This window comes from Condylura cristata, unplaced genomic scaffold (genome assembly GCF_000260355.1).
Source record: "Condylura cristata isolate star-nosed mole 26May11 unplaced genomic scaffold, ConCri1.0 scaffold00034, whole genome shotgun sequence".
Lineage (NCBI taxonomy): Eukaryota > Metazoa > Chordata > Mammalia > Eulipotyphla > Talpidae > Condylura > Condylura cristata.
The window spans coordinates 8,014,566-8,037,769 of NW_004567135.1; the positions used below are offsets into that span (position 1 = coordinate 8,014,566).

Sequence of the window (23,204 nt, forward strand, 5' to 3'; positions counted from 1 at the left end):
GTTCATCCTGTTTTCTTAGTTTCTTTCTCCGTTTCACTTGGTCACTGATGTGAGGAAACCGCCCAAGGCCCTGACATTGGTTGCAGAGTTTCTGTATCCTTTGTTCTCTCCTCCCTGTACCTCCACCCCTCCTCATCCCACCTCCAGCCAAGACCAATGAAGCCCATGAGCTCCCTACTCTTAGAGTAGGTTTCTTCATCTCAGATCTGATGACTTTCTGGCCTGACAACGCTTCATTAAGTGGGGGTGGGGGGGGCTGTGCACTGGAGTCTGGAGGAAAGGGACAGGGTTCTGTGGAATCATCAGAAGGCCCAAGCTACTGAGATCCCACCCCTGGCAGCAGGTGGACAGACCGGAGCCAAGGTTCCAGGGAAGTGCCTGAGATTCTGGTCTCTGAGACAGGAAATCTTCTTTCTTGACCTACAGTTCCACTGCCTGGGGATGGCAGCGCAAGGACCTTAAGGTCCTTGGTGTTCCCTTCTCCTCAGTGACTCACAGCTTCGAGAACTTTTCAGGCAACCTCATTTAACCTCATCAGTGATAACAACTAACACTTGTTAAATGTTTACTATGGGCCAGGGATCCTTTTGAGTTCTTTGTTATTTATTCCTGCTATAACTCCACAGAGTACCTCATTTTCCAACAGAAGAACAGGTTCAGAAGAACAGGTTCAGGGCCTCCCTGGTGGCCAAGGGGTTAGCCGTAGCCCTATCTCAGCTACAGCCTGAATTTAATACTCTGCCAGTGTGTTTCAGTCTGTGTTTCAGCCTATAGGCCTGTTCTGCTCCCTACTCTGTCTCTGGTAAATCTTTTCACCCTCTACCCCCATCTCTGGCCTACACTCCAGTTCTAAGCAAAAACCCCACAAACACCAGGTTCAGAGAGATTCGTTAGTGTGCCTAAGATCACACAGAAAATAACAGAACCTGGCTACCAACTCTGGGAACCTTGCCCCAGCACATGTAGTTTTCACTGCTCTGCTAGCCTAGCCAGTGAGGAAACTGGCAGTTATTACCCCTAAAAGAGAAAACAAAAGCCAGAGATGCCATGTAACTCACTAGAGCATGTTGCTAGTAAGTAAAGGAGTCAGAACTCAGTCTGGGTCCCTCTGTTAACTGTAATGCCACATATCCCTTACTTGCTAGCTATCATTTTGCCAAATAGGAGACTCTATCTGTGGTCCCCAATAAAAGCTGTGTCTTTGTCTCCACCAACAAAGATGCATGCTTGTAAAATAACCAGCGGAGCGAGACACAACAATGACTATTCTTTAAGTTCAATGTCTTACATATGTCAAGGGGAGATTCTGCCACCATGAACTTGGACAAGCTTCATCAACTTTCTGGCTCTCTATTAACTCATCTTTAAAGACGGTGAGGAATGGTAGCCTGGAAATAGAAAAAGCACGGACTCTGAAGTTAAATAACCTGTTGTTGAATCCTGGCTCCCTTCTTTCCACCATGTGATCTTTGAAGGCATAATTAATCTTTTGAGCTACAATCTCCTTATCAATAATGAGAAATATCCACCTCACACAGTTATGAGAACTAAATAAAATAAGTAACCTAAGTTGTGTTCACCCCAGTTCCCCAACTTAGAAGATCCTGAGAGCTGTTCTTAAAAGATTCCAGCCACATCTTTGGCCTGGCTTAGCTGGGGTTCCATTCTGTGCATGGAGAGTCCTCCAGTGTTCATCGAGTGAATTACACCTAGTGATAAACCAGGCCCAGGCCTCTTCCTCTTCCGTCAGTTCTCTCTGGGGTACACAGAGGCAGGGCAAAGGCTGCAGAGTTCTAAGGGCAGAAGTGTGACTCTTCGAAGGTTACTTTGGGTTTTGTGCCTGATGCTCAGGATTTAGGATTACTTGGATCTACCATGCAGCTCTGTTTGAGAACTGAACACATTCAGAGAGAGATGCCAAACAGATAGCTATATGGGATTGAAATAAAAAAGCTGACAGTGGGAAAATGAAAAGAGGGATTAGATTCTTGCATATCCTCAATACATCCCTAGAAACTGCAAGGGATTTTGTTTTGTCTGCGGAGAGAATTATGAATCCTAAGACCAAAGAGAAACAAAGTGAGCATACAATTTGGAATAAAGTCTTCCTATGTGAAAGGCTGAAGACAGAGGACTAAGAAGAAGAAAGAAGCAAAAATACAAAAGCAACCTAACAACTGGTAAGATCCAAAGGACAAGAAGACTAATCAACTTGGAATGGTGAGAAAACAGGCGCCACAGCTAAGTCGATACTATAGTTCTAGGAGAATTTTGGAGTTCCCAGGTGGGCTCACTTTCAAACACTGTGGGGATGTTACTGCATTTACCCTGGTATGGTAGCAAGGTTGCTTAAATGTCCTCCTAAATCTGAGTCCCGCGCAATAAAGAACTGGCCTACCTTGACTGTGAAGTACTAGGCTAGTCCTGCCCCTTAGTTTGTCCATCTGTAAAATGAGGCAAACACCGATCTCAAAATCTCATACTTTTCCACAAATTATTTGTTGCAGCAGTTGTTATAATTATGTGTCAACGACAGCTAAAGAAGCACTTAAACTCCTCCGCTGTAAGTACAGGCCGTGATCATCGTTAACAGCAGTTTCCAGATGACCAGCTTACTCCTGGAAGACCAAGGCTGCTGGAGAACCTCATTCGGGCAGCCGGTCCATAAAAAACTCTTCCCCAGCCGGCCTATATGCCTGCCGAACCACATTGCCCAGCAGCCACCGGGGCCAAGGACCGGCGCTCGAGCAGTGATTTCTGGGATTGGTAGTTTTCTGCCTCGCCCCGTTGGCCTGCGCCACCCGGGACCAGAAACTCGCCTTCCCAGCCTGCCGCGCGGCTGGAGGTGCATCTCGGCGACCAGGAAACGGGGAAGATGGCGACTGTTCCGCGACGTTGAGGCCGCGTTAGGCGGTTCAGACTTAGAGTGGTGAGTCCCGCGCGTTGGAGGCTGTCCCCACGGGCTTGCAGAGAGGGCGAGAGTGGGGGCAAGGCGGTGGCCCCTGCCTCCAGTACAAGGCGAGGAAACACACCTCGGGGACGGGGCATGAGCTTGGCAGACTCGGGCGGGCGGGAGCGAAGGGGTGCGGGCCCCAGGGGGGAGTGCTGGCTTCTGGGGCCACAGGCCAGGTCTCTGGACGATGCTAGGGGCCAGACCTGTGCTCATGGCCACGCCATCAGTGATAGCCCCATTCTGACCTGTTTCTTCATGTTTCTAGTAGCCCTTGACCCAACCAAACTGGATCTCTGGCATTTCTCTCAGAACCGGTCCTGCTTTCCCGCCTCTGTCTTACTTCTCTTGCCGGGATGACTTCTTTTCTGCATCCTCATTTACACATCCTCAAATTCTACTTTTAAGTAAATGATCAGGACGTATTTCCTGACCAGATCTTCCAGGTCCCCTCTCACAAGTGAGACGCGAAACTCCTCCTTGAAATCTCTATAATTTATGCTCATCTGAGCCTTCATCTTGGCACAGTCTCTGTAGGGTATCTATATTGTTCTGTAAGCTGCCTCTGGACAGGGTCCTGTGTGAAAGTATGCACCACAAGACCTGAGGAACTCAAGTATTTATCTGGAGCCTTGTGAGGAATACTGCTGGGAAGAAGTGCTTATCTGACTGTTGTGATAAGTGTTGCTAGAACCTATAATAATAAAAGTTGCTTTTGCATACTGTCTTTATTCTCATCCTCCTCTAAACTCATGCCATCCAGGCTTCTGTTTCCACCATGGCATCAGAACAGCTCTTGTCAAGGTCACCAATCATCATCTTCCCGAAGGCAAGGGTCACTTCTCTATGCCCTCATCTTTGTCCATTTGAAACAGTTGACCATGCCCTAATGGAAAACGTGTTTTCTGGCTTCTGTGGTCACTTTCCCCCCTCCTTGCTCACTGCTGCTGCTTCTTTCCAGTCTTCTGTAACTGGCTCCTCTTTTGCCTGACTTCTAAATGTTAAAGTGTTCCGAAGTTCAATCCTGGGGCCATTTCCGTTCTGTTCTTCAATTACAGTAACAAGATACCACATATGCAACAGTGGTCCAGTAGGCAATACTATATAACCCCGACTACTGTCCAGGTTTGTGTAATTAGACTGACATTGCCAGTGGTGAAATCACCTAATGGTGACTTTTCAGAATGCATCCCCATCAGGTTCGGTAATGTGTGGCTGTATACTGCTGATGTAAGTAATATAATTTAGTGTGCATGGTTTTAAAAGCCCTCTATATATTGATGACTCAAAAGTTTGTCTCCTCTGAGTTCTAGAATTGCAATTTCAATTGCCTTCCTATAACATCCACTTGGTTTTCTTACATCTTGCACTCAACATAACCATGGAACTTTTTATTACCTCCTAAAGTTGCTTCATCCCCAGTTACTGATAACTCCATGAATCACTGGTTGGCTCAAACCGTATATTTAGGAGTTAATCTTTGTGTCCTCTCTCTCCCTTTCTCCTTTCACAGTAAGTCCTATGAACTCTGCCTCCAGAATACATCCAGAAACTGTTTACTTCTTTCTATTCAGTAGCCACTTTCCTAGAACAAGGTACTTTTATCTCGTGCCTAGGTTATTAAATTATAGGTTCACCACAAGGGTACCCTTTACCTAGTGTTACCCTTCTCACAACAGAAACGTACATTGCCTTTAAACTGAGTAAAAGTGAGCTTGTCTCTCCATTTAAATTTTTCTTGGTGTGCTGATTAAAATCCCAAATCTTAAAAGTGAAACATTTCTCCCCCTTTGTCGTGCTTTCTTTGGCTATGTGTACCGAGCCCTCATAGGTTGGCAGACCTCGTAGGCTTCTAAGGTGAGCCGTGCAGGGTGTTCCCGGAGACAGCGAGTACTCCATCCTCTTGCCATAAAATTAGGTATATTTGGGTCCTGACCCCTGGTGGCACAATGGGTTAAGATGCAGCACTGCAAGCAGCTGCTTCAGTGCGAGTTTGATCACCTGCCTGAGGTGACCCACATGGCCCAGCAGCCCTCTTCTGACCTGCGGCTGCTCCCCTCAGCACCGCTGCTCCCCTCAGCAGTATAGTTCGTCAATCTGCCTATTCTGCTCCCCTGTTCTGCGGTGAATCCTCTCACCGCCCCTGCACCTCTGGCTTGTACCCAAGTCTGTATGCATTGAAAAAAAAAAAAAAGGTATATTCATTGCACGCTTTGAGGAGTGAATATGGACAAAAGGAATCACAGAAAGGCAGTGTAGTGTAATGAATAAAATTGAGCCAGACTGCTTGAATTTCTGCCACTTGGTGCTTGTGTGTTCTCAGGCAAGTTATTTATAAGTTTGAGCTTCAGTTTCTTCATCTGTAAGCAAGCCAGGCTATCTGCCTCTAGGCTTGTTTGGAGATAGTTGCATACTACATGCGTGTGGAGATGTTGGTTTTATGTACTTAGTACATAAGAAGTATTACCTCTGACAGATGGCAGGAGAGCTGGCTGACAAGAAGGACCGTGATGCCTCGCCTTCCAAAGACGAAAGGAAACGATCTCGGACTCCTGACAGAGAGCGGGATCGGGACCGGGACCGGAAGTCTTCTCCATCTAAAGACAGGAAGCGGCATAGGTCGAGGGATAGACGTCGAGGAGCCAGTCGTTCTCGCTCCCGTTCCCGTTCCAAATCTATAGAAAGGTAAAGTGGCTTTGTATGTCTGTTCCATGGAGAGGAGACTACATCTCAAACTTCGTTCTTGCTCTTGTGTCTCAAATATTAGGACTTTAGTCTTTAATATATTTTCTACGACTAATGAACCAGCAGATCTTAAGCCTTAGAAGGGAATTGGTAAGGGGAAGGTCTGGATGATCAAGAAAGAGTGTATCTGCGCATATGGTCCATGTGCTGTCAGTGCTGTTGATACTTAGCAGTGTAACTCTGATGCATAAGACCTTAAAATTCTCTCATAACTGGGCCCTTCCTAGTGACGTAGTGGGATAAAGCACAGCACTAAGATGCTAAAGCCACTTCCACATGAGTTCAATCCCCAGCCCTGAAGGTGACCCACATGGCACGGCAGACCTCTCCTGGCCTGCCTGCTGCTCCCCTCAGCAGTGTACTGCATCAGTCAGCCTGTTCACTCTGTCTCTAGTGAATCTTCTCACCACCCCTGCACCTCTGGCCTGTACCCCAGCTCTGTATGCATAAATAAATAAATCTTAAAAAAAAAATTCTCTCTTAACTTTCCCAGGAAACACATTTGCCAATTTGTAAAATATCGCTTCAGCGAGAAAAGAGCATGGGAATCTTTTTAGGGCTGCAGTGAAGCAGATTACTTGGGAAATATCAAGTAACCTCTTCACTGTGCTGTGTTCAGAGATCGACGGCATAAAGAACGAGAACGAGATAAGGAACGGGAGCGGAATAAGAAGGACCGAGATCGGGATAAGGATGGGCACAGACGGGACAAGGACCGCAAACGATCCAGGTACCTGAGGAGTGAGTGGGCCTGAGGGTATGCACTTAACTCTTCCTCTGAATCTGAGCTGGTTCAGCTTCTGCAGAGCTGAAAGTGTAATGAATGAAGTCGCAACCCTTTGAGGGTCCATTTGTTCTTAGAATTTAGAAATTCATTTGACAAGGTTATTAGTGTACAGAATATTCTTGTAGCTCCGTCAGACCTCAGTTTTTCTACTCAAGATATTCATCATACTTGTTGGGCTAGCTTAATGTCCCAGTATCTTGACCTCTTTCCTCTAGAAACTTTTCTATGCAAAGTTTTTATTAGGCCCAGAAAGTGTGTAGGTTAGAATTCAGGGCAGAGGACAATTCTCATAACAAGCCTGAACAGGCTGTTTGAGGTCTCTGAATCAGAATAGAGTAAACTTGCAGCAGGTGTGACGGAGGGATTGCTGGGACTGGTAGGAAGGAAAAAGGAGGAGGAGACATATATAGCAGTATCTGGGAATGGTGTATGTAGGTGGCAATCTAGGCCGAATTCATTATATATTTCAAAGTTAAGTAGGATTCTTTTTTCAATGTGCAACTGCTATTTGAAGAAAATACTTTTGCATTGGTAAGTAAAGACCCACTTTCCAGAAGAGATTAAGTTGCAGAAAAGGAGACCCAGCTTGAATATGGGCCTCTTGTGAGGCTTCAGAGCAGGCCCCCGGGGAACGTCAGGACATGATGGGTGAGCATGGGCCAGTCCTGTTGAGTCATGAGAAAACACCCATCTTCTTGGGGCTCAGATTGATCCTCATCTGGGAACTGCGGTGAGGCAGTGACTTGGACCTTCCCATTCCTTTTCCTTAAAGTTTATCTCCTGGCCGAGGAAAAGACTTTAAATCTCGGAAAGACAGAGACTCTAAGAAGGACGAAGAGGATGAACATGGTGATAAGAAGCCTAAGGTAAAAGAAATGAAGGATTTTTTCACCTTCCTCTTAACTCAAGCTCAGTGCTTTTCAACAGAAGAGAGTGTTTGTAGACTGAAACCCTTTGTCTTATCTTCAGACTCAGCCGTTATCCCTAGAGGAACTCCTGGCCAAGAAAAAGGCTGAGGAAGAGGCTGAGGCGAAGGTAAGAATGTGTCTGGTACTAGCTGGCTAGGGTTGCCACAGCAAACACAGGCTGAGTGGCTTAAACAGGAGAAATTTATAGTTCTTACATTCTGAAGGTTCCACCTCTGGGGTGGTGTCAGTAGCGTCGTTTCTTGCCAGGGCTTCCCTGTGTTGTAGGTGTCTGTCTTCTGTTTCCATATGCTCTTCCCTCTGTGCAAGCCCTTGGTGTCTCTGGTGTGCCCAGGTGTTTCCTTACAAGGAGACCAGTTGCTTGGGGTTCATCCTATGAGTCTCATTTTAGTTTTATGACGTCTTTAAGGGTTCAGTCTCCAAATACAGCCACATTCTGAAATACTGGGTATTAAAGGCTTCAACAGATAAATTCCGAGGGAGGCACAATTCAGCCTATAAAGGACTCTAGACCTGTTGGTGTTTCCTTCATAAGGTTGATGCCTGCACCAGTATTTTCAGACTGTTTGTGTCTTCCCATCAGTGATGTGGTCTCACTCACAGATCCTTTGTTTATAGTTCCAATCTGTTTTGTAGCCCAAGTTCCTGTCCAAAGCAGAACGAGAGGCAGAAGCCCTGAAGCGGCGGCAGCAAGAAGTGGAAGAGCGGCAGAAGATGCTGGAGGAGGAGAGGAAGAAGAGGAAGCAGTTCCAAGACTTGGGCCGGAAGATGCTGGGTTCGTCGCCCTATCCCGTGCAGCCCCCAGATGGAGTAGGAAGGGTGGGATGGGATCGTAAAGTGATTCAGAAGAGCTGGAAACTTGTTTGATCGGGAGTTTGGAAGCGGGCGGGGTAAGGGAAGTTTATGAGAAAACTATCTTTCCCCCGTTCCCTTGTGCATCTTCCTGTCACCTGGCGCTGTCGGACCCCTTTGGTGCCTTCTTGTTTTTCTTTTGCTGAGCACTTCTGCAGTTTTGCTTTCTTTGTTCTATAGAAGACCCCCAGGAACGGGAGCGTCGGGAGCGCAGGGAAAGGATGGAGCGGGAGACCAATGGAAATGAGGATGAGGAAGGGCGGCAGAAAATTCGGGAAGAGAAGGATAAGAGCAAGGAACTGCACGCCATTAAGGTGCCATCACGTCTCTTTCCTAGCCCGAAATGAGAGTTAGTTATTTGGCAATTTTGACCTGAGAGTTTGAGATTTGGGCCTCCAGCTTGAGGGCTTTGTGTTCTGTCTGGGCAGGAGCGTTACTTGGGTGGCATCAAGAAGCGACGCCGAACAAGGCATCTCAATGACCGCAAGTTTGTTTTCGAGTGGGATGCATCTGAGGACACCTCCATTGACTACAACCCCCTGTGAGTGACTTCAGACCTAAACTGGACCTTGTAAGCTGGCCGCTCCAAAGAGACCTGGCAACAGAGTTCCGAGACGGAGGAAGAAGACAGCTAGCGTGGGAGGGTGGGGGCTGGCGGACTCGCAGCCAGCCAGCTGCCTTGGGGGTGAGGACGGGCCAGGGCAGGCGGCGGAGCTGGCCCCTGTGGCTGGTCTGCCCTGCTTTCTAGTGCTGTGACAGCCTCTTCTCTGTTTGCTTCCTTTCGCAATCGCAGATACAAAGAAAGGCACCAGGTGCAGCTGCTGGGGCGAGGCTTCATCGCAGGCATTGACCTCAAGCAGCAGAAACGCGAGCAGTCGCGATTCTATGGCGACCTGATGGAGAAGCGGCGGACTCTGGAAGAGAAGGAGCAGGAGGAGTGAGTGGCACGGCTGGGCAGGGTCACGAAGGGCAGTGCCGTCTGCGCAGGGTCACGAAGGGCTCTGATGCCACGTGTTTCTCATGTCCTGCTTCAGGGCAAGACTCCGCAAACTCCGCAAAAAGGAGGCCAAGCAGCGGTGGGATGACCGGCATTGGTCCCAGAAGAAGTTAGACGAGATGACGGACAGGGACTGGCGGATCTTCCGTGAGGACTACAGCATCACCACCAAGGGTGGCAAGATCCCCAACCCCATCCGATCCTGGAAAGACTCCTCTCTGCCCCCACACATCCTGGAGGTCATTGATAAGTGCGGCTACAAGGTACGGAGGGCGCCTGGCAGGCTGCTACGGCCTGGGGGCAGACTCCACCAGGAGCAGAGAATTTTGTTCCTTGCCTGTCCATGCCGTCCTCTGCCAAGGCACCAAGGTGACCTTGTCTGTCACTTCCTGGTGGAAATGTTGGCCTTGGGTTGTTTCTTTTTGGGTCCCCGTTCCTGTGAAGGCTCCTGGAACCCTACTGGGTAGGCGCGTGGGCACACTCTGCCTGCAGTCGCCCGGGCAGTAGAATCCTGACTGCCCGTTCCCCTTCGGGTCTCTGCAGGAGCCAACACCTATCCAGCGGCAGGCAATTCCTATCGGGCTACAGAACCGTGACATCATAGGCGTGGCCGAGACCGGCAGTGGCAAGACCGCAGCCTTTCTCATCCCACTGCTGGTCTGGATCACCACGCTCCCCAAAATTGACAGGTGGGTTGGCTGGCACCAGCCGGGCTGGGTTTGGCTGATCAGAAAATGTGGAAGTGGCAAATGAGCGCTCAGTTTTCTTCTCACATCTGTGAGTCACTTCCCTTTTAGTCTGGGTCAGATATTAAGGAATAATTGGTTCCTGATAGCAGAGAAACGTATGATTTCATTGTTGGCAAACGCTGTTCCCTGGAGACCTTGGCTCTCCTGGGGCCTCTTTTTCAAAGGCGGCCACTGCATCCTCTCCTACCACCCTCCCCAGTCCCATTCTGCCCTTAAGAATGACTCTGGGCGATGGTTGGCTGAGAACCACGACTGTGGAAATGGCAGCGTTCCCCATTTACCACAGGATCGAAGAGTCAGACCAGGGCCCTTACGCCATCATCCTGGCCCCTACCCGTGAGTTGGCTCAGCAGATTGAGGAAGAGACGATCAAGTTTGGGAAGCCACTCGGCATCCGCACCGTGGCTGTCATCGGTGGCATCTCCAGAGAAGACCAGGGCTTCCGGCTGCGCATGGGCTGTGAGGTTGGTTGTAGCCAGCAGCCGGCCTGCCGTCTGGGCTCTGATTTCAAGTTCTGACGTACATGTTCCATGCACACGGTGGTCTGGAGGTTCTTCGCATTGGGATTGCTAAGACCCCTACTCTGTTGTCGCAGCTTTTGTTCATGTGGATGGATAGTTAATAAGTGGGAGAAGGGATCCCTGCTGAGGCTGTGTTTCCGCTGTACCCCCAGATTGTGATTGCTACCCCAGGACGTCTGATTGACGTGTTGGAGAACCGCTACCTGGTGCTAAGCCGCTGTACCTATGTGGTACTGGATGAGGCCGACAGGATGATTGACATGGGCTTTGAACCAGACGTCCAGAAGATCCTGGAGCACATGCCTGTCAGCAACCAGAAGCCAGACACGGATGAGGCTGAGGATCCTGAGAAGATGTTGGCCAACTTTGAGTCAGGGAAACATAAGTACCGCCAAGTAAGGCTTGCTTCCCTGGGCTGAGAAAAAACAGCAAATTACCCAACCTGCCCTAAGACTTCTTGCCCTATGTAGTCCCAGAAAACAAGTTTCCAGAATGGTGAGGCATGCCTAGGGGCCTCCTTCCCACAGTCCCTGGAGGTGCAGCCACTTAATTTAGTCCCAAGGGTCATGTTGCTGTTCCTGCCCCTTACTCCCCATTTGTTAGCGAAAGCCCTCAGCCCTTCCTGGCTAGTGTGAGGACCCTTACGAGGGTGGTAGCTGTCAGAGCTCTCTCAGATCGGTGCTGTTTGGTCTCCCCTGGGCCATGGCGGGCTAAGTGACGCCGAGTCCTGGACTCAGGCTGAGCCTCCTGTTCTCATAGACAGTCATGTTCACGGCCACCATGCCCCCGGCGGTGGAGCGTCTGGCCCGGAGCTATCTTCGGCGACCTGCTGTGGTGTACATTGGCTCCGCAGGCAAACCCCATGAACGTGTGGAACAGAAGGTCTTCCTCATGTCAGAGTCAGAAAAGAGGTATGGGAGACAGCTGGGCAGGACCGAGAAGGGGGGAAGGGGGGCGGGGCGATGGTTCTCGTGGGTCAAGAGATTTTGTCCCATTTGGGAATCCATGAACATCTTACCCGGGAAGCCGCGAAGATCCTGGGAATTGGGGTTTGTAGTTGGGCTAAGCCTGGAGCGGGAGGTAATATGCATCTCATTTTTGTCTTCTTTCACTCCCCCCAGGAAAAAGCTGCTGGCGATCTTGGAGCAAGGCTTTGATCCACCCATCATCATTTTTGTCAACCAGAAAAAAGGCTGTGATGTTTTGGCCAAATCCTTGGAGAAGATGGGGGTGTGTCTGGCAGGGGGGAGTGAAGTCTGGTCTCCTGGGTGCTGCTTTCAAAAACTAGTCGGGCCCCTGGCTCAGTTCTCAGCTGTTCTCTCTAGCATTCGTCAGGTCAGGGGCAGAGGAGTGAGGACAGTAAGATCAGGTTAAGGGGACCTCTTGTCTGTTTCAGCCGTGCTAGGCAAAACTGGGTCTCCCCGAAGTGGGCTGGGGCCAGAGGAAGCTAACATCTGGCAGCCTGCGAGGGTGTGGAAGAGAGTGGGTCAGAGTGAGGCGTGGTAGGGAGGGAGGCAGGCTTGCTAACGAGGCGTCCTTTCCACTCAGCACTTAACCTTTTTTAAACCTCTTCAACTTGCTCTTTGCCCTAATCTCTTTCCCGCAATCTCTGACTACTTTTCTCATCTGATTCACGTCACACTCAATCGCTTGACCTTTGGCCTCACCCTGCTGTCCTGGCCATGCCACACCACCCCTTCCATCCTTTTCCAGCTCCACTGTTCTGCCTCACTGCAGTTGTTAGTTGTTGTCATTCTTCCTCCCCGCCCCTCCCCCTCCCCCTCTCGGCCCCACCCCCCCTTAATGGCTGTGTCTTCCCATGATGCTGTTGCTCGGCTTCACCTGCTTTCTCCCAACAGTACAACGCTTGTACACTGCATGGTGGCAAAGGCCAGGAGCAGCGAGAGTTCGCACTGTCCAACCTCAAGGCTGGCGCCAAGGATATTTTGGTGGCTACAGATGTGGCAGGTCGTGGTATCGACATCCAAGATGTGTCGATGGTTGTCAACTATGATATGGCCAAAAACATCGAAGGTGAGTGCCGTGACGCAGCTCCAGCCTGCGGTGAGAGGGCTTTTGTGTCTTCGGCCGGAGGGTGGGACACAGCCGTCTGCCATGGCGTCTGGCCTGGGGTTGCCCGTGCCAAAGAACGGCCCTTCCCTGCGCGGACTTGGCTGCAGCACGTGGGGTGGCACCCTGTCTTCAGGCTGGGTGGAAGCGCTGCTGGGACAGCCCTTGTCTTAGTGTGGGCGGGCGGCACCGGGGAGGCGGGCGCTGGTGCCAAACGCTAGGCACCGCTGCTGCGGCCTGCACGAGCTGTACTTCTTGCCCTCAGAGGTGTGGAGGCCTCAGATACTGCTTAGCAGGGCATCTGGCCTGGTACCCCCAGTGATAGTTGTTCTTGCCCCTAGATTATATCCACCGCATCGGGCGCACAGGACGAGCAGGGAAGAGTGGTGTGGCTATCACCTTCCTCACCAAAGAGGACTCTGCTGTGTTCTACGAGCTGAAGCAAGCCATCCTGGAGAGTCCGGTGTCGTCCTGCCCCCCAGAACTAGCCAACCACCCCGATGCCCAGCACAAGCCAGGCACCATCCTTACCAAGAAGCGCCGGGAAGAGACCATCTTTGCCTAACAGCTCTCTCCCCTTGGCCGAAAGGGCACGTGCTGAAGCCTGTTCTTCAGGACCCTCACGACCATCTTTCAGGTCCTCGCTCTGGGTTCTGGTGGTTTGTTCTGGACGTGATCAGACTACCTGGCCTCGGGCCTGAGTTTGAGGCTGTAGGTGAAGAGGAGCTGTAGGAAGCATAGAACAAATTGCCATAGATCCTGGCCCAGCTCTGCCCCTCTGACGGGCTTTGGGGTTGCATTGGGCCTTGGGCTTGCGCTAGTTATGGAGGCAGTCGGTCGGCAATGCCTTGCAGACCGAAGGGAACACTGGCCGATGGGGACGTCTTCGGCACAGACGTGGCTGCGTGAGCTTCCGCAGCGTCATTACCTGGATGACCCCGGGGATCTGGCACTGTGGGGATTACGGACCTTGGACTCTTGTCGTTTTGACAGCTGTTTGCCCATTTGGATTATAAATCAAGTCGAGAGCCTTGTTTAGAGCCGCGCGCTGCCCCTTTGCCAAGGGTGCTGTGCACTCTAGGCACCCCTCACCCGGGGAACTTTTTTTAGTAGATGTGGGGACAGGTTGAGCTGGCTGTGTCCATCTTTAAGTCACTGAGTGAAATTCTTGTTTTCTATTCTCTGAGAAGATGTTTGTATGTTCTGGGAATAAACACACGACTATAAGGCTGTCTCTCGCTCCACCTACGTCACCTCCAGGTTCTCCCTGGTGTCACAGCAGACAGGAGCACAGCCTTGGGCATGGTGGGTTGACCTGCACCCTGAAAGAAAATCCTAGCTAGAGCAGCGCCCAGGGGCCGTCTGAGTCCGCAGGGCGCACTTGAGGGAGACGGAGGGGCCACTGGCAGCAAGACTGGAACACCTCTAACCACCTCAGGTAATAGAGCTTCGGCCTGGACACCCTCAGCTGCTCTGCATAAGGGTCAGCGTGTGAGCGCGAGTGCAGTGGTTGTGAAGCTGGCAGCGCGGCACACTTGGAACTGCACCCCGCCCTGTGGCCGCGGGCCCTCAGCCAGCCTCAGCACCCTGCTGTGACTCCCCAACTGCTGGGCCTGCTGCACACAGGCGGGTGGAGACTGGCACCAGGGGCATCACGGCGTGATGGGCCAGGTCCAGTGGGCTAGGGTCTGGCGAGGGGTTGTAGGGCCTACTGCTGTCTCAAGTAGTTTTCCCTCCCCTCAGGCCTGGGTAAGTGTATGGAGCCTAAGTGGCAGCTGCCGAGCCCAGGGCAGGAATCCTGGATAAAGGCAGGAGGCGGCTTCCCCAGCTCCGCCACCTGGCCAGTGTCTGCGCGCCCCCTGGGGGCTGGTGCTCCCCTCGCTCTGTGCTCCCCTCACCTGGTGGGTCCCTGTGGAGGAGGCCTGTGCCCTCCACCTCCTCCACACATGGCACCCACGGCACGCAGCCTGACTGCCCGGTCTGGACACAGGACAGGAGCCTGGCGGACTGTGCGTGGTGTTTATTGATGATGACGGTGAGGCATGGCAGGGTCTTCTGGAGCATGCTCTGTAGGTCACACACTAGAGCTGTGAGGCAAGGCTCGCCGGGTGGACAGGGCCTCGGGGGTCACTCGGGGGTCAGCTGTCCTACATCCCCGCTTAGCCCGAACTTAACAAGCAACGGCCGAGTGAGTGAGGAATAAAGTGTGGGACTCGTGTCCCCCCGGAGGCATGAGGGCCCTCAACAGAAACGACAGGATGCAAAAGCAAAAGAATGAGGGGGCAAGGACACCCCTGAAACTGTTCCATACGTTCCCTGCTACGTGTAACCCTCCCTTCCCAAACTCCCAATCCGGTCGGCCCCTTGGCTTGATCTGGCTTCCGGTCCTTGGTCTTGTCAGACGTTAAGAGGCATCCTGGCAGGGTGAGGAAAGCCTTTCTCTTCAAGAGCTTCAGCTGTGAGGCCTTGACCCCATCCTAGCCTGCCTACTGCTCCGGCCTTGGGTGGATGCCCCAACCCCGCTGAGGGATGGGGGTGCCACCCGGTAGGGCTCTGATTGTCTCGTCTGGAATGTGAGGCAGTGAGGTGCGTGGAGGCCCTCGACTCTGAAGCGCACCCCCGAGGCCCTTGACTGGCAGGACGTGGCCTGCTCGGGCTTGCTTCTTCCTCAAGCCCTGCCGCCCACATCCCCACCCTCCTGTCACTGAGGGGCATCCCTTCCCTGAGTCTGGTAGGAAGGCTCCTGCCGAGGGGATCCTGGCCTGAGGGCACTGCCCAGGGGGGCAGCGTCTTGTGCAGGAGAGGGAGATGCCAGGGTGCAGCACACACAGCTAGAACCTAGAGTGGGAGCCTAGGGAGGTCGCTGCCCAGGAGGTAAGGGGGACCCTTTCTTCGCCCAGAACCTCAGGACCACAGCTGGGGCTGGGCAGGGGGCTTTGGGGCCTGAGTCTAGTGCCAGCCTAATGCCAGCCTAACCCCACCTCGCCTGGAGTGGGCACCCCGGCCAGTGCACCTGGGCCTCCCAGCACAGGGCAGCAGGAGGCGGTCAGTAGCTGTCCTTGGGCCAGGGCCGATTGCGCTGCCAGTTCCGGTCATTGTGGTTGTGCTCCGAGTCCTGGGCCAGGAGCCGGTCTTCAGGGTCATGCCCGTTAGCACTGGGCAGCCCCGAGGTGTGTTGGCGGTGAGGCTGGTACAGGTCCTGGTAGTTGTCTGCATAGTCCTCTTCCAGGTGGCGGGAGCTGCGCTGGGAAGATCCCGTCCAGGCTTGGCGGGAGCTCTCGCTGGCCTCGTCTGAGGGCATCAAACTGTCCCGCTCAAGAGGTGAGTGCTCCTCGCCGCGCTCTCCCAGCAGCTGCTGGTTCTGTGGCCAACACAAAGCTCGGTGAGGCCGTGCAGGGCTTGCCTCTGCCTCGCCTCCCTGCACACGCTCGTCCCCGGACACAGGCAGTAACATGCGCGGGCTGAGCAGCACACTGGCGCTTTCTCCCGCTTCAGGTACTGAAACTGGCGGCCACAGAAGCAGGCTCTGCCTCCAGGGCAGCCTCGGGGAGGGCGTGGAGACCACTCCGAGCCCTGGGAAAGCAGCCCCACGGTCAGCCACCCCGGGGACAGTTCCTCTCCGCGGACAGTCCCTTGCCCTCCGCACTGGCCCTCGGCAGTGGTGCTGGGCCCCGTGGCCGCTCGGCCTTCCAACAGCAGCCCAAGGATGAGCCTCAGGGTGCGGGGAAGGGCGGTACTCTGGCTCAGTCTGAGCGCCTGTGCCCGCAGGAGGCGGTTACCTGAAGTCCAGGGATGGCACTGGGAGGCCCCAGAAGCCCGGGGCCGGGGGCGGGGTGGTGGGTGGCCCTCCAGTACACCTCCAGGTACTCGGCCAGGTGCTCGCAGGCGTCCTCCAGCTGGTTCTCATCCAGAATCACATCAAATGACTCCTGCAGAGGGGGAGGCGGCGCTGGCTTCCCTCTCAGCAGCAGCAGCCCCACCCCATCTCCAGCAGAGCCCCAGCCCTGGACGGGCAAGAGTGGGCACAGGTGTAGCCGACCCCAGCACTCACTGGTGGGCACTGAACCAGCTTGTCGTAAGCCATCATCTGTACAGTCAGGTGCTTCATCTGTGACTTGCCCCGGGAACGGATGAGGCGCTGGAGGACCTGAGGGGAAGGGGCAGCGTGAGGCCAGGCGTCACTGGGGGCAGCTGGACCCAGAAGGAACTGGGCGAGGCCCCCCGCGGTGATACGGCCGCAGCAGCAAGCCAAGGGGCCTCCAGACGGTTCTACTCCAGGAGCCCTGTGCCAGCACCTGCGTGAGACCCACATGCTGCGGTCCCCGCTGCGCCCACCCACCTTTGGCGAGGACACCTTGACGAAGACGATGATGGGGGCCAGGGAGGTCTTGGCCAGCTGTGCTGGGTGATTGATGGTGTCAGCGTCCAGTACCACTAGCTGCAAGGATTTGGCCAGCTCGAATATTCGCTCAATCTCACTCTGCACTTCAGCTACAGGGAGAGCAAGAGGGAGGCGATGCTGCAGCAGCTCACCCACCTCTTCTCTTCTCCTCTGCTCTAAGGTGCCCAAATAGTGGGCAAGAAAGAAGTGGAGGACGAGGAGGCTCATCAAGGCCTGGGCGGGCAGAACAGGCCCTGAGGACATGGGGTGGGGGGGGGGGGGGGGCTCCGTCAATGGGGGGCGAGGGGAGGGAGGGCGCAAAAGGAAGAAATCCTCCCAGGCCTGGTGAGCAGAGGAGGGTGGCGGGCGCCTCACCAATGCTGGAGCGGGCGGACGAGCGCTCGATGATGGTCCTCTTGCCCGGATTGTTGAGCACTGATCGTTTTGCCAGGGAGAGGTCAGCCGTGACTCGGGTGATGGAGATCCTGGGTGGGAGCAGAGAACCCAACGCACCCTGACTTTAACGCCCTCGGTCCCTCCTCGCCCAGCCTGTTAGCTCCCCTGTAGAGGAGCCGTCGCTGCCTGGGACAGGCAGCGGGCTCCCCGCTCACGCTGTCCCCGCTTACCTGCCGTCAAACCTATGTTTGAGGAAGTCAAAGAGCGCCTTCTGCATCATGTCCGTGACCTGGGTGGGGGAAGCGAGCAGTTCGCCGAGGGTCCTCCTGGAGAGGGCAGGAGCCCTGCAGCCCGCCTCCCCACAGCCCCGTGAACATCCCCGCCCAGGGGCCGCCTGCCAGAGGGCCCCTTACCTCATAGCCTTTCAGAGAGGGTCCCACCAGCACCACGGGCCTCATGGAGGGCACCACGTCATACGGGGGAACGTGTTCCGCCTGCGTGGTGAACGTGAAGTCAGGCGCAGTCACAGCCCCGCGGCCTGCCCTGCGCCTGTCTGGTGGGGAGCAGATCGGAGGTTCTGGGCGGGCCCTGGGCTGCCCCTCCAGCAGTGACTGCCTGGAACCTGACCCCACAGTCCTATGCTGTGACCCCCCAGCCCAAGGCCCTTCCTTGACTCACCTGCTTTTGCTTCTGCTTGGCTTTTTGGAAAAGGAAATAAAAGATTAAACTTGGTGAAGGGGGAGAAGGCCCTGAGGACCTTCCCGGGGAGCAGGGGGGTGCCCTGGGCTTCTCCCAGCTTCTTGTCCCTCCTCCAGCCCTGCCCACACAGTTCACCTGGGGAAAGTCCCCTTGTCCCAGGGGCTTAGTTACCCACCTACCAAGACAGGTGGGTTGAGGGGAGGCTACCTAGAGATGGCGGAGGGGAGCGTCGGTTGCCAATGTCGCTCAGGCTGGAGGGGTTCCCAGATCTCCTGAGAGGAGAAAGGGAGGTCAGCGCCGTTATCTCCCTTGGCAGTGGCTGTGTGCTGTCCCGCGTCTCAGCGGGTGAGGAAGGTGCATGTGTGGATGTGTGTGCTAAACTGTGCACACTGGGGTGCGTGTATGTCGGGGTGACACATGCACAGCAGTGACACAGCTACCAGCGCTGCCAGTAAAGTGCACGCTCGGGCGTGCGTGGGAGCCGCGGCCCTGCTTCAGCGCTCACCTGGCCTTCTGCTCCTGCTTGAGCCGGATACTCTCCAGGCGCTGGGGGCTGGGGACGAAGGCAATGTCCCCCCCCTCTTTCACTAGCCTCCCGATCCACCAGTCGTTGCTGTACTTCTGGGGGTGGGGTGAGCAGGAAGGGAGGGTCAGGAGGCACCGGGGGCCTCAGTCCTGGATCTTCAAGTGAAGGAGCCAGGGAGGCCTGCAGGTGGCCGGTCTAGGGAGAGCGGCCCCAGGCCAGTGAGGCAGCGGGCAGCGCCAGGGGAAGGGCGCTGGCAAGCTGCAGTGGGCGGCATGGAGGCCACCCCTTTTCCCCCCTCCAGACCAGGAGGCCGAGGCCCGAGCCAGGCTTCAAGAACGAAGACCCCGATTAGGTCTCTGGATACGAGGGGTGAACCAGGTATGTGGACCGGAATTGAGGAGCTTGTGGGCTTTCTGGTAAATGAGGGCCGAAGAGGCGTGGGAACAGGGCCAGAGCAGGGTTATGAAGCGGCTTCTCTTGGGGGGTGGGGGGGTCGGTTACCTCTTTGATGTGCAGAAAATCTTTGGCCTCAAAGTTGACCCCAGAGCCCTGGACTGGGCACTCCTCGTCCAGTACGCCACAGTAGCTGACATTGGTCCTCACAGCAAATGCCACAGGTTTATGCTGTGGAATTTGATCGCTGGTGCAAATGAGGGGGCCTCAGGGCACCCCTTCCAGTCTCAGTGCCCCCTCAGCAGTGGGGCGGCCCCACCGACCTGCCCCCCCCCCACCCATGGGCTCCTTGGCTCTTAGGGCCCATCACAGCTCCCACCCAGCTGCCTGCCCCAGCTTGCAGGTGCTACCTTGGCCCTTTCAAGCTGCTGCTGGGCCTGGCTCTCCACCTCACGCCGGGCACTCTCCCGGTCCTCCTCCAGGGAGACGTCGGAGTCCAGCGACGGGCGGCTGGTGTAGGAGTCGGCTGAGCCCTGGCATAGGGGAGAAGCTGCGGTGTGGGCCCAAGTGTGAAGGGCACTCAGGGGTACCCTCCTAGCCCTACAGCGGCACCTCCTCTAGCCCAGCCTCCACAAAATGGGGGTGCCTTGGCCCCAAAGATTCCCCCCATCTCCTTGAGAAGGGCCCCGGTGCCTTTGGGGCTGCAGGAAAGCAGCCCAATCAATATGTGCAAAGACCTGGGCCCCTCCCCCAAGCTATTAATACTGCAGCTCTGAATAGAGCCTTCACGTCCCTCCTTCCTCCCTTCCTCCCCTCTACTGAGTCCTCCAGTCCCGGGAGGCAGAGGGAAGGGAGGTGTACTGAAGATAGTTGAGGTTATTCTGAATCCCGGAGACCCAGCCCTCCTGTTCACATCAGACAAGGCAGCCTGGATATTTTCCCTTTAAAATGCCTGGCAGTACAGCCAGCTGGGAGCATCAGAAGTTGCTGGTTGGCATGGCACCCACTAGGCCCAGTGTCAGGCCCTAACTCTTCATTCCCTTTAGCTCTCCCCGCCCCCACCAGCCCTCCAGGGTGAGGAGCACACAGAGCTGCCAGCTCCTGGAAGTTACTTCCGCTCCCAGTCCCTGCCCCACACTTTCCTCTTGCACCTGCCAGGGCCCTTGGCCAGGTGTGTGAAGCAAACTAGGCAGAGGAGACAACACAAAGCTGTGTCCCTGGGCTCCGCAGCCCAGAGCCACGCCTACCCAGCCCTTCCCGAAGGGGTATCAGTCCTGGAGGACGGCTGTGTGGGTGCTAGGCAACCCCGTAACACCGGACCCCTGGGATAGAAGCCGGGACAGTCCTTGGTGACCTGGGCCAGGAGAGTCCCCCCGTCACACCCAGAGGAGGGTCACTGGAGGAGGGTGCAGCTGAGGGCGGCTGCAGCTGAGGGCGGCTGCCTGGCCGTGGGGCTCTCCCTGCCTAGGGGAAAGGGACATTTGTGCTTTGTGCTTTCTGCCTCAGTTTTCCTCTTTATGGACAAAGGTCTGTGTGGTAATTCTATCAACTCAAGGTGCTGGTGGCAGGGATAAGGCAAAGCCTACAAGAGTAGTGTGTGTGTACGTGTAGGGGAAAGGGTTCTCAAATATTCTCAGGCTGAGGAACGTTCCCTCAAACCCACCATGGAGGAACATCTACAGAAGTCAGGAGAGGCCAGACTTGGAGAAGACAAACTCACATCCCATGCTTTCTACCCCAGCTCCACCTTGGGCACGAGGTTTGGTCATGGCGATACCAGCCTAGGCTAGAGTCCAGGCTAAAGACAAAGTCTGTGGTAAAACAAAGGCATGGAAGGCCCTCCCTGGTGGCACAACGGGTTAGGACACAGCACTGCAAGCTGGCCGCAGCCACCTCAGTGTGAGTTCGATCCCAGCCCCGGAGGTGACCCACATGGCGCGGCAGACCTCTCCTGGTCCGCCCGCTACTCCCCTCAGCAGTGTGCTTCGTGGATCTGCCTGTTCTGCTCCCCACTGTCTCTGGTGAATCCTCTCACGCCTCTGGCCTGTACCCCAGTTCTGTATGCATAAATAAATAAATCTTAAAAACAACAACATCAAAGACATGGAGGTAGCTCAGAGAAGAAAAGCCCTTCTATAGAAGTCTGCCAACTGACCCCCATCTCCTGAGACCAAAGTAAGGCTGGCTTGGAAGGAGGAAAAGAGAGGCAAAGCCCCAGGAAGAGCCTCTGCACTGTCAGAGTAGGGGGCCCTCTTCAGGGGTCTCAGGACACAGGCTATGTGTGCCCCAACGGGGCCAACAGGCCAGCCGGCAGGATGACCACTCACTTCGATCAGCAACATCCGATGCACCCTAGATGCCTAGATGGGACACGAGCTGACCTCTGCAGTCGCTCTCTGGGCTCTCAGCCTAATTTAGGATCTTCATGTCCTTGCAGGCATGCGGGTCACCTAGGCCCTCCCCTAGGATGGCAATGACAGCGCTCTCCCTAAATGCTAAGGAGGCACGCTCAGGATGGAGCCCTTCTCCATTATTCCCAAATCACCAACTCTCCCGCGCACACCCAGCCACCCTGGGGAGCCAGGGATGTCCTGCTAAGCACACTCTGGGGCCTTGTCTCCCTACCCCTTCCTCTGCCCAAAGAGCTCTAGAGGTTCAGTACTTGGGAGCTGCTGGAGTTGGCACAGTGCCCTGGTGGTGCCCCCTTGCCTGGTGAGTGTGTGGGCAGGCTGCAGCGCCACTCCCGCCTGGCAGGGGGAAGGAGAGGAGGGAGATGAGCCCATGGATTTATTTAGAGCCTGATCTCCCTCCTACTGCTTCAGAGGGGGCCTCAGGGAAAGCCAGGCAAGAAAAAGGGCAGTGGGGGAGGGTGATCCAGGAACCAGAGGGGTGCCATGAGCTGGCTGGCAAACCCAACACACTGGCTGGCAAACCCATCACAACTAAACAGCCCTTCTCACCAGACATGGGAAGAACCTTCTAGGGCCCTCAGGCCCAGGGAGAGGTTTGTTCTCAAGCTCACCTTGGCACCCTGGGCCACGCCAGCTGTCCCTTCAACCGTTAGAAAGGTGTCCACCAGAGCCTTGAAAAGCATCTGCTCTAGCTGCGATGTAATTAGCCCCAGAAACTCAGTGGGGAACTGGGCCCAGCAGGAGCCCAGCCTCAGAAAAGGACAGAGTTGCCGGTTCTGACCCCCAGGACTCAGCTATTCCCGGAGGTGGGAGAAGACTCAGCACTCCCCTTCCGATCCTGGGGAGCTCTACCCTCTGTCCCTACCAGGGCCTCTTCCAGGCCACCTAGTGGCTCTTTCCTGAGAAGTCCCCCTGGCAGGGTGCTGGAGGGAAGGGGCTGAGATGCGCCCCATCATCTGTGCCCCCTCTTTCCAGGCATTCTCCCTGCTCTTGCAGCTCCGGGAATCTCTGCCTAATGAGCTGACTCGTCTCAGTGGGTCAGGAGATAAAAGCAAAGAGGAGAATTAAATATTTATCAGTTGCCTGGTTCTCTGAGCAAAGAGCTTCCTCTCCATCCCCAGGCCCTTGGCTTCTCCCGCCTCACCTCTAGGTCCTCCATGCTGGGCAGGAAGCAGGATGCCCCCCACTCTGCAGCCGCCTCGGCGGGAGGCAGGGAACGAAGGGCTCAGCCAGCTGGCCCACCCAAGGGCCCAGCCAGCTGGCCCACCCAAGGGCCCGGCATTCATATGCAGCCAGAGGGCGGCTAGGCTGAGGCTCAGCTCGGCGAGGGACCGGCAACGCTCAGGATGAACAGGGGAGGGCATAATGGAGAGCCTCAAGTTTTGTGATCCTTCTCTCGGAGAGGCGTCCCCGTCCTCTGCTGTGCTCCTAGCCTCCCTAAATTGTCCAGTGCTGAGGCACTGAAGGTTTGGATTCGGAACTCCAGGCAGCGCGTGCCCCCTGCACCCCAGTGTCCTGGCCTCCAGCCTGGCCTCCCTCTACCCTGTCCAGCCACCTGCTCGAGCCTTGCCCCCCACTGCCACCGACGCCAAGGGGTACTGGGGAGCCCTTGACCTGAAAATCCACCTCCACCTTCCCTGCGGCGACCCCCCAGCCTCCTGCCCCCCAAAGTCCTGAACCGCAGGAGGGATCCTGGGGAGGGGGGGCGCAGCCCCCACCTCCCCGCCCCCACCCACCGTGGGCACTCACCGCCTCCGAGTCCTCAAACCCGGGCACGTAGGAGTCGTCATACATGGGGGAG

The 23,204-nt window shown here is 55.1% G+C and overlaps 2 protein-coding genes across 8 annotated transcripts in view; one reads left to right on the top strand and one right to left on the bottom strand.

Annotated features, from left to right (window-relative positions):
* Positions 1-2,845: 2,845 nt before the first annotated feature.
* DDX23 (DEAD (Asp-Glu-Ala-Asp) box polypeptide 23) lies at positions 2,846-13,830 on the top strand. The gene is made up of 17 exons (XM_004692797.1): positions 2,846-2,929; positions 5,427-5,635; positions 6,315-6,425; positions 7,255-7,348; positions 7,452-7,517; positions 8,045-8,183; positions 8,441-8,574; positions 8,689-8,801; positions 9,054-9,197; positions 9,295-9,520; positions 9,801-9,946; positions 10,293-10,470; positions 10,680-10,922; positions 11,287-11,438; positions 11,649-11,757; positions 12,387-12,561; positions 12,939-13,830. The coding sequence occupies exons 2-17, from the start codon at positions 5,427-5,429 to the stop codon at positions 13,160-13,162; spliced, it is 2,463 nt and encodes an 820-aa protein (XP_004692854.1). The 5' UTR covers positions 2,846-2,929; the 3' UTR covers positions 13,163-13,830.
* Positions 13,831-14,602: 772 nt separating this feature from the next.
* The window catches only part of CACNB3 (calcium channel, voltage-dependent, beta 3 subunit), a 12,816-nt gene continuing 4,214 nt past the window's right edge, over positions 14,603-23,204 (bottom strand). For 3 of the 7 annotated variants that reach the window (XM_004692800.2, XM_012732495.1, XM_004692799.2), the window contains 12 exons: positions 19,403-19,525; positions 19,101-19,223; positions 18,579-18,694; positions 18,281-18,345; positions 18,053-18,072; positions 17,788-17,868; positions 17,605-17,663; positions 17,354-17,463; positions 16,937-17,088; positions 16,649-16,744; positions 16,377-16,526; positions 14,603-15,958 (listed from right to left, as the gene is read on the bottom strand). In XM_004692800.2, the coding sequence (XP_004692857.1) occupies positions 15,644-15,958; positions 16,377-16,526; positions 16,649-16,744; positions 16,937-17,088; positions 17,354-17,463; positions 17,605-17,663; positions 17,788-17,868; positions 18,053-18,072; positions 18,281-18,345; positions 18,579-18,694; positions 19,101-19,223; positions 19,403-19,525 (1,410 nt within the window). In that variant the 3' untranslated portion in view covers positions 14,603-15,643. Of the gene's footprint in view, positions 15,959-16,376; positions 16,527-16,648; positions 16,745-16,936; positions 17,089-17,353; positions 17,464-17,604; positions 17,664-17,787; positions 17,869-18,052; positions 18,073-18,280; positions 18,346-18,578; positions 18,695-19,100; positions 19,240-19,402; positions 19,526-23,152; positions 23,199-23,204 lie in introns of those variants that run through there. The other 4 variants (XM_012732497.1, XM_012732496.1, XM_004692798.1 and 1 more) reach the window with 3 other exon arrangements.

Bases quoted from the DNA above. Each gene is read 5' to 3' on its own strand.
- DDX23 (XM_004692797.1), top strand. From the start codon at position 5,427: ATGGCAGGAGAGCTGGCTGACAAGAAGGACCGTGATGCCTCGCCTTCC. The intron at 11,439-11,648 runs GTATGGGAGACA...CACTCCCCCCAG, and splicing joins ATGTCAGAGTCAGAAAAGAG to GAAAAAGCTGCTGGCGATCT. The intron at 12,562-12,938 runs GTGAGTGCCGTG...TCTTGCCCCTAG, and splicing joins TATGGCCAAAAACATCGAAG to ATTATATCCACCGCATCGGG.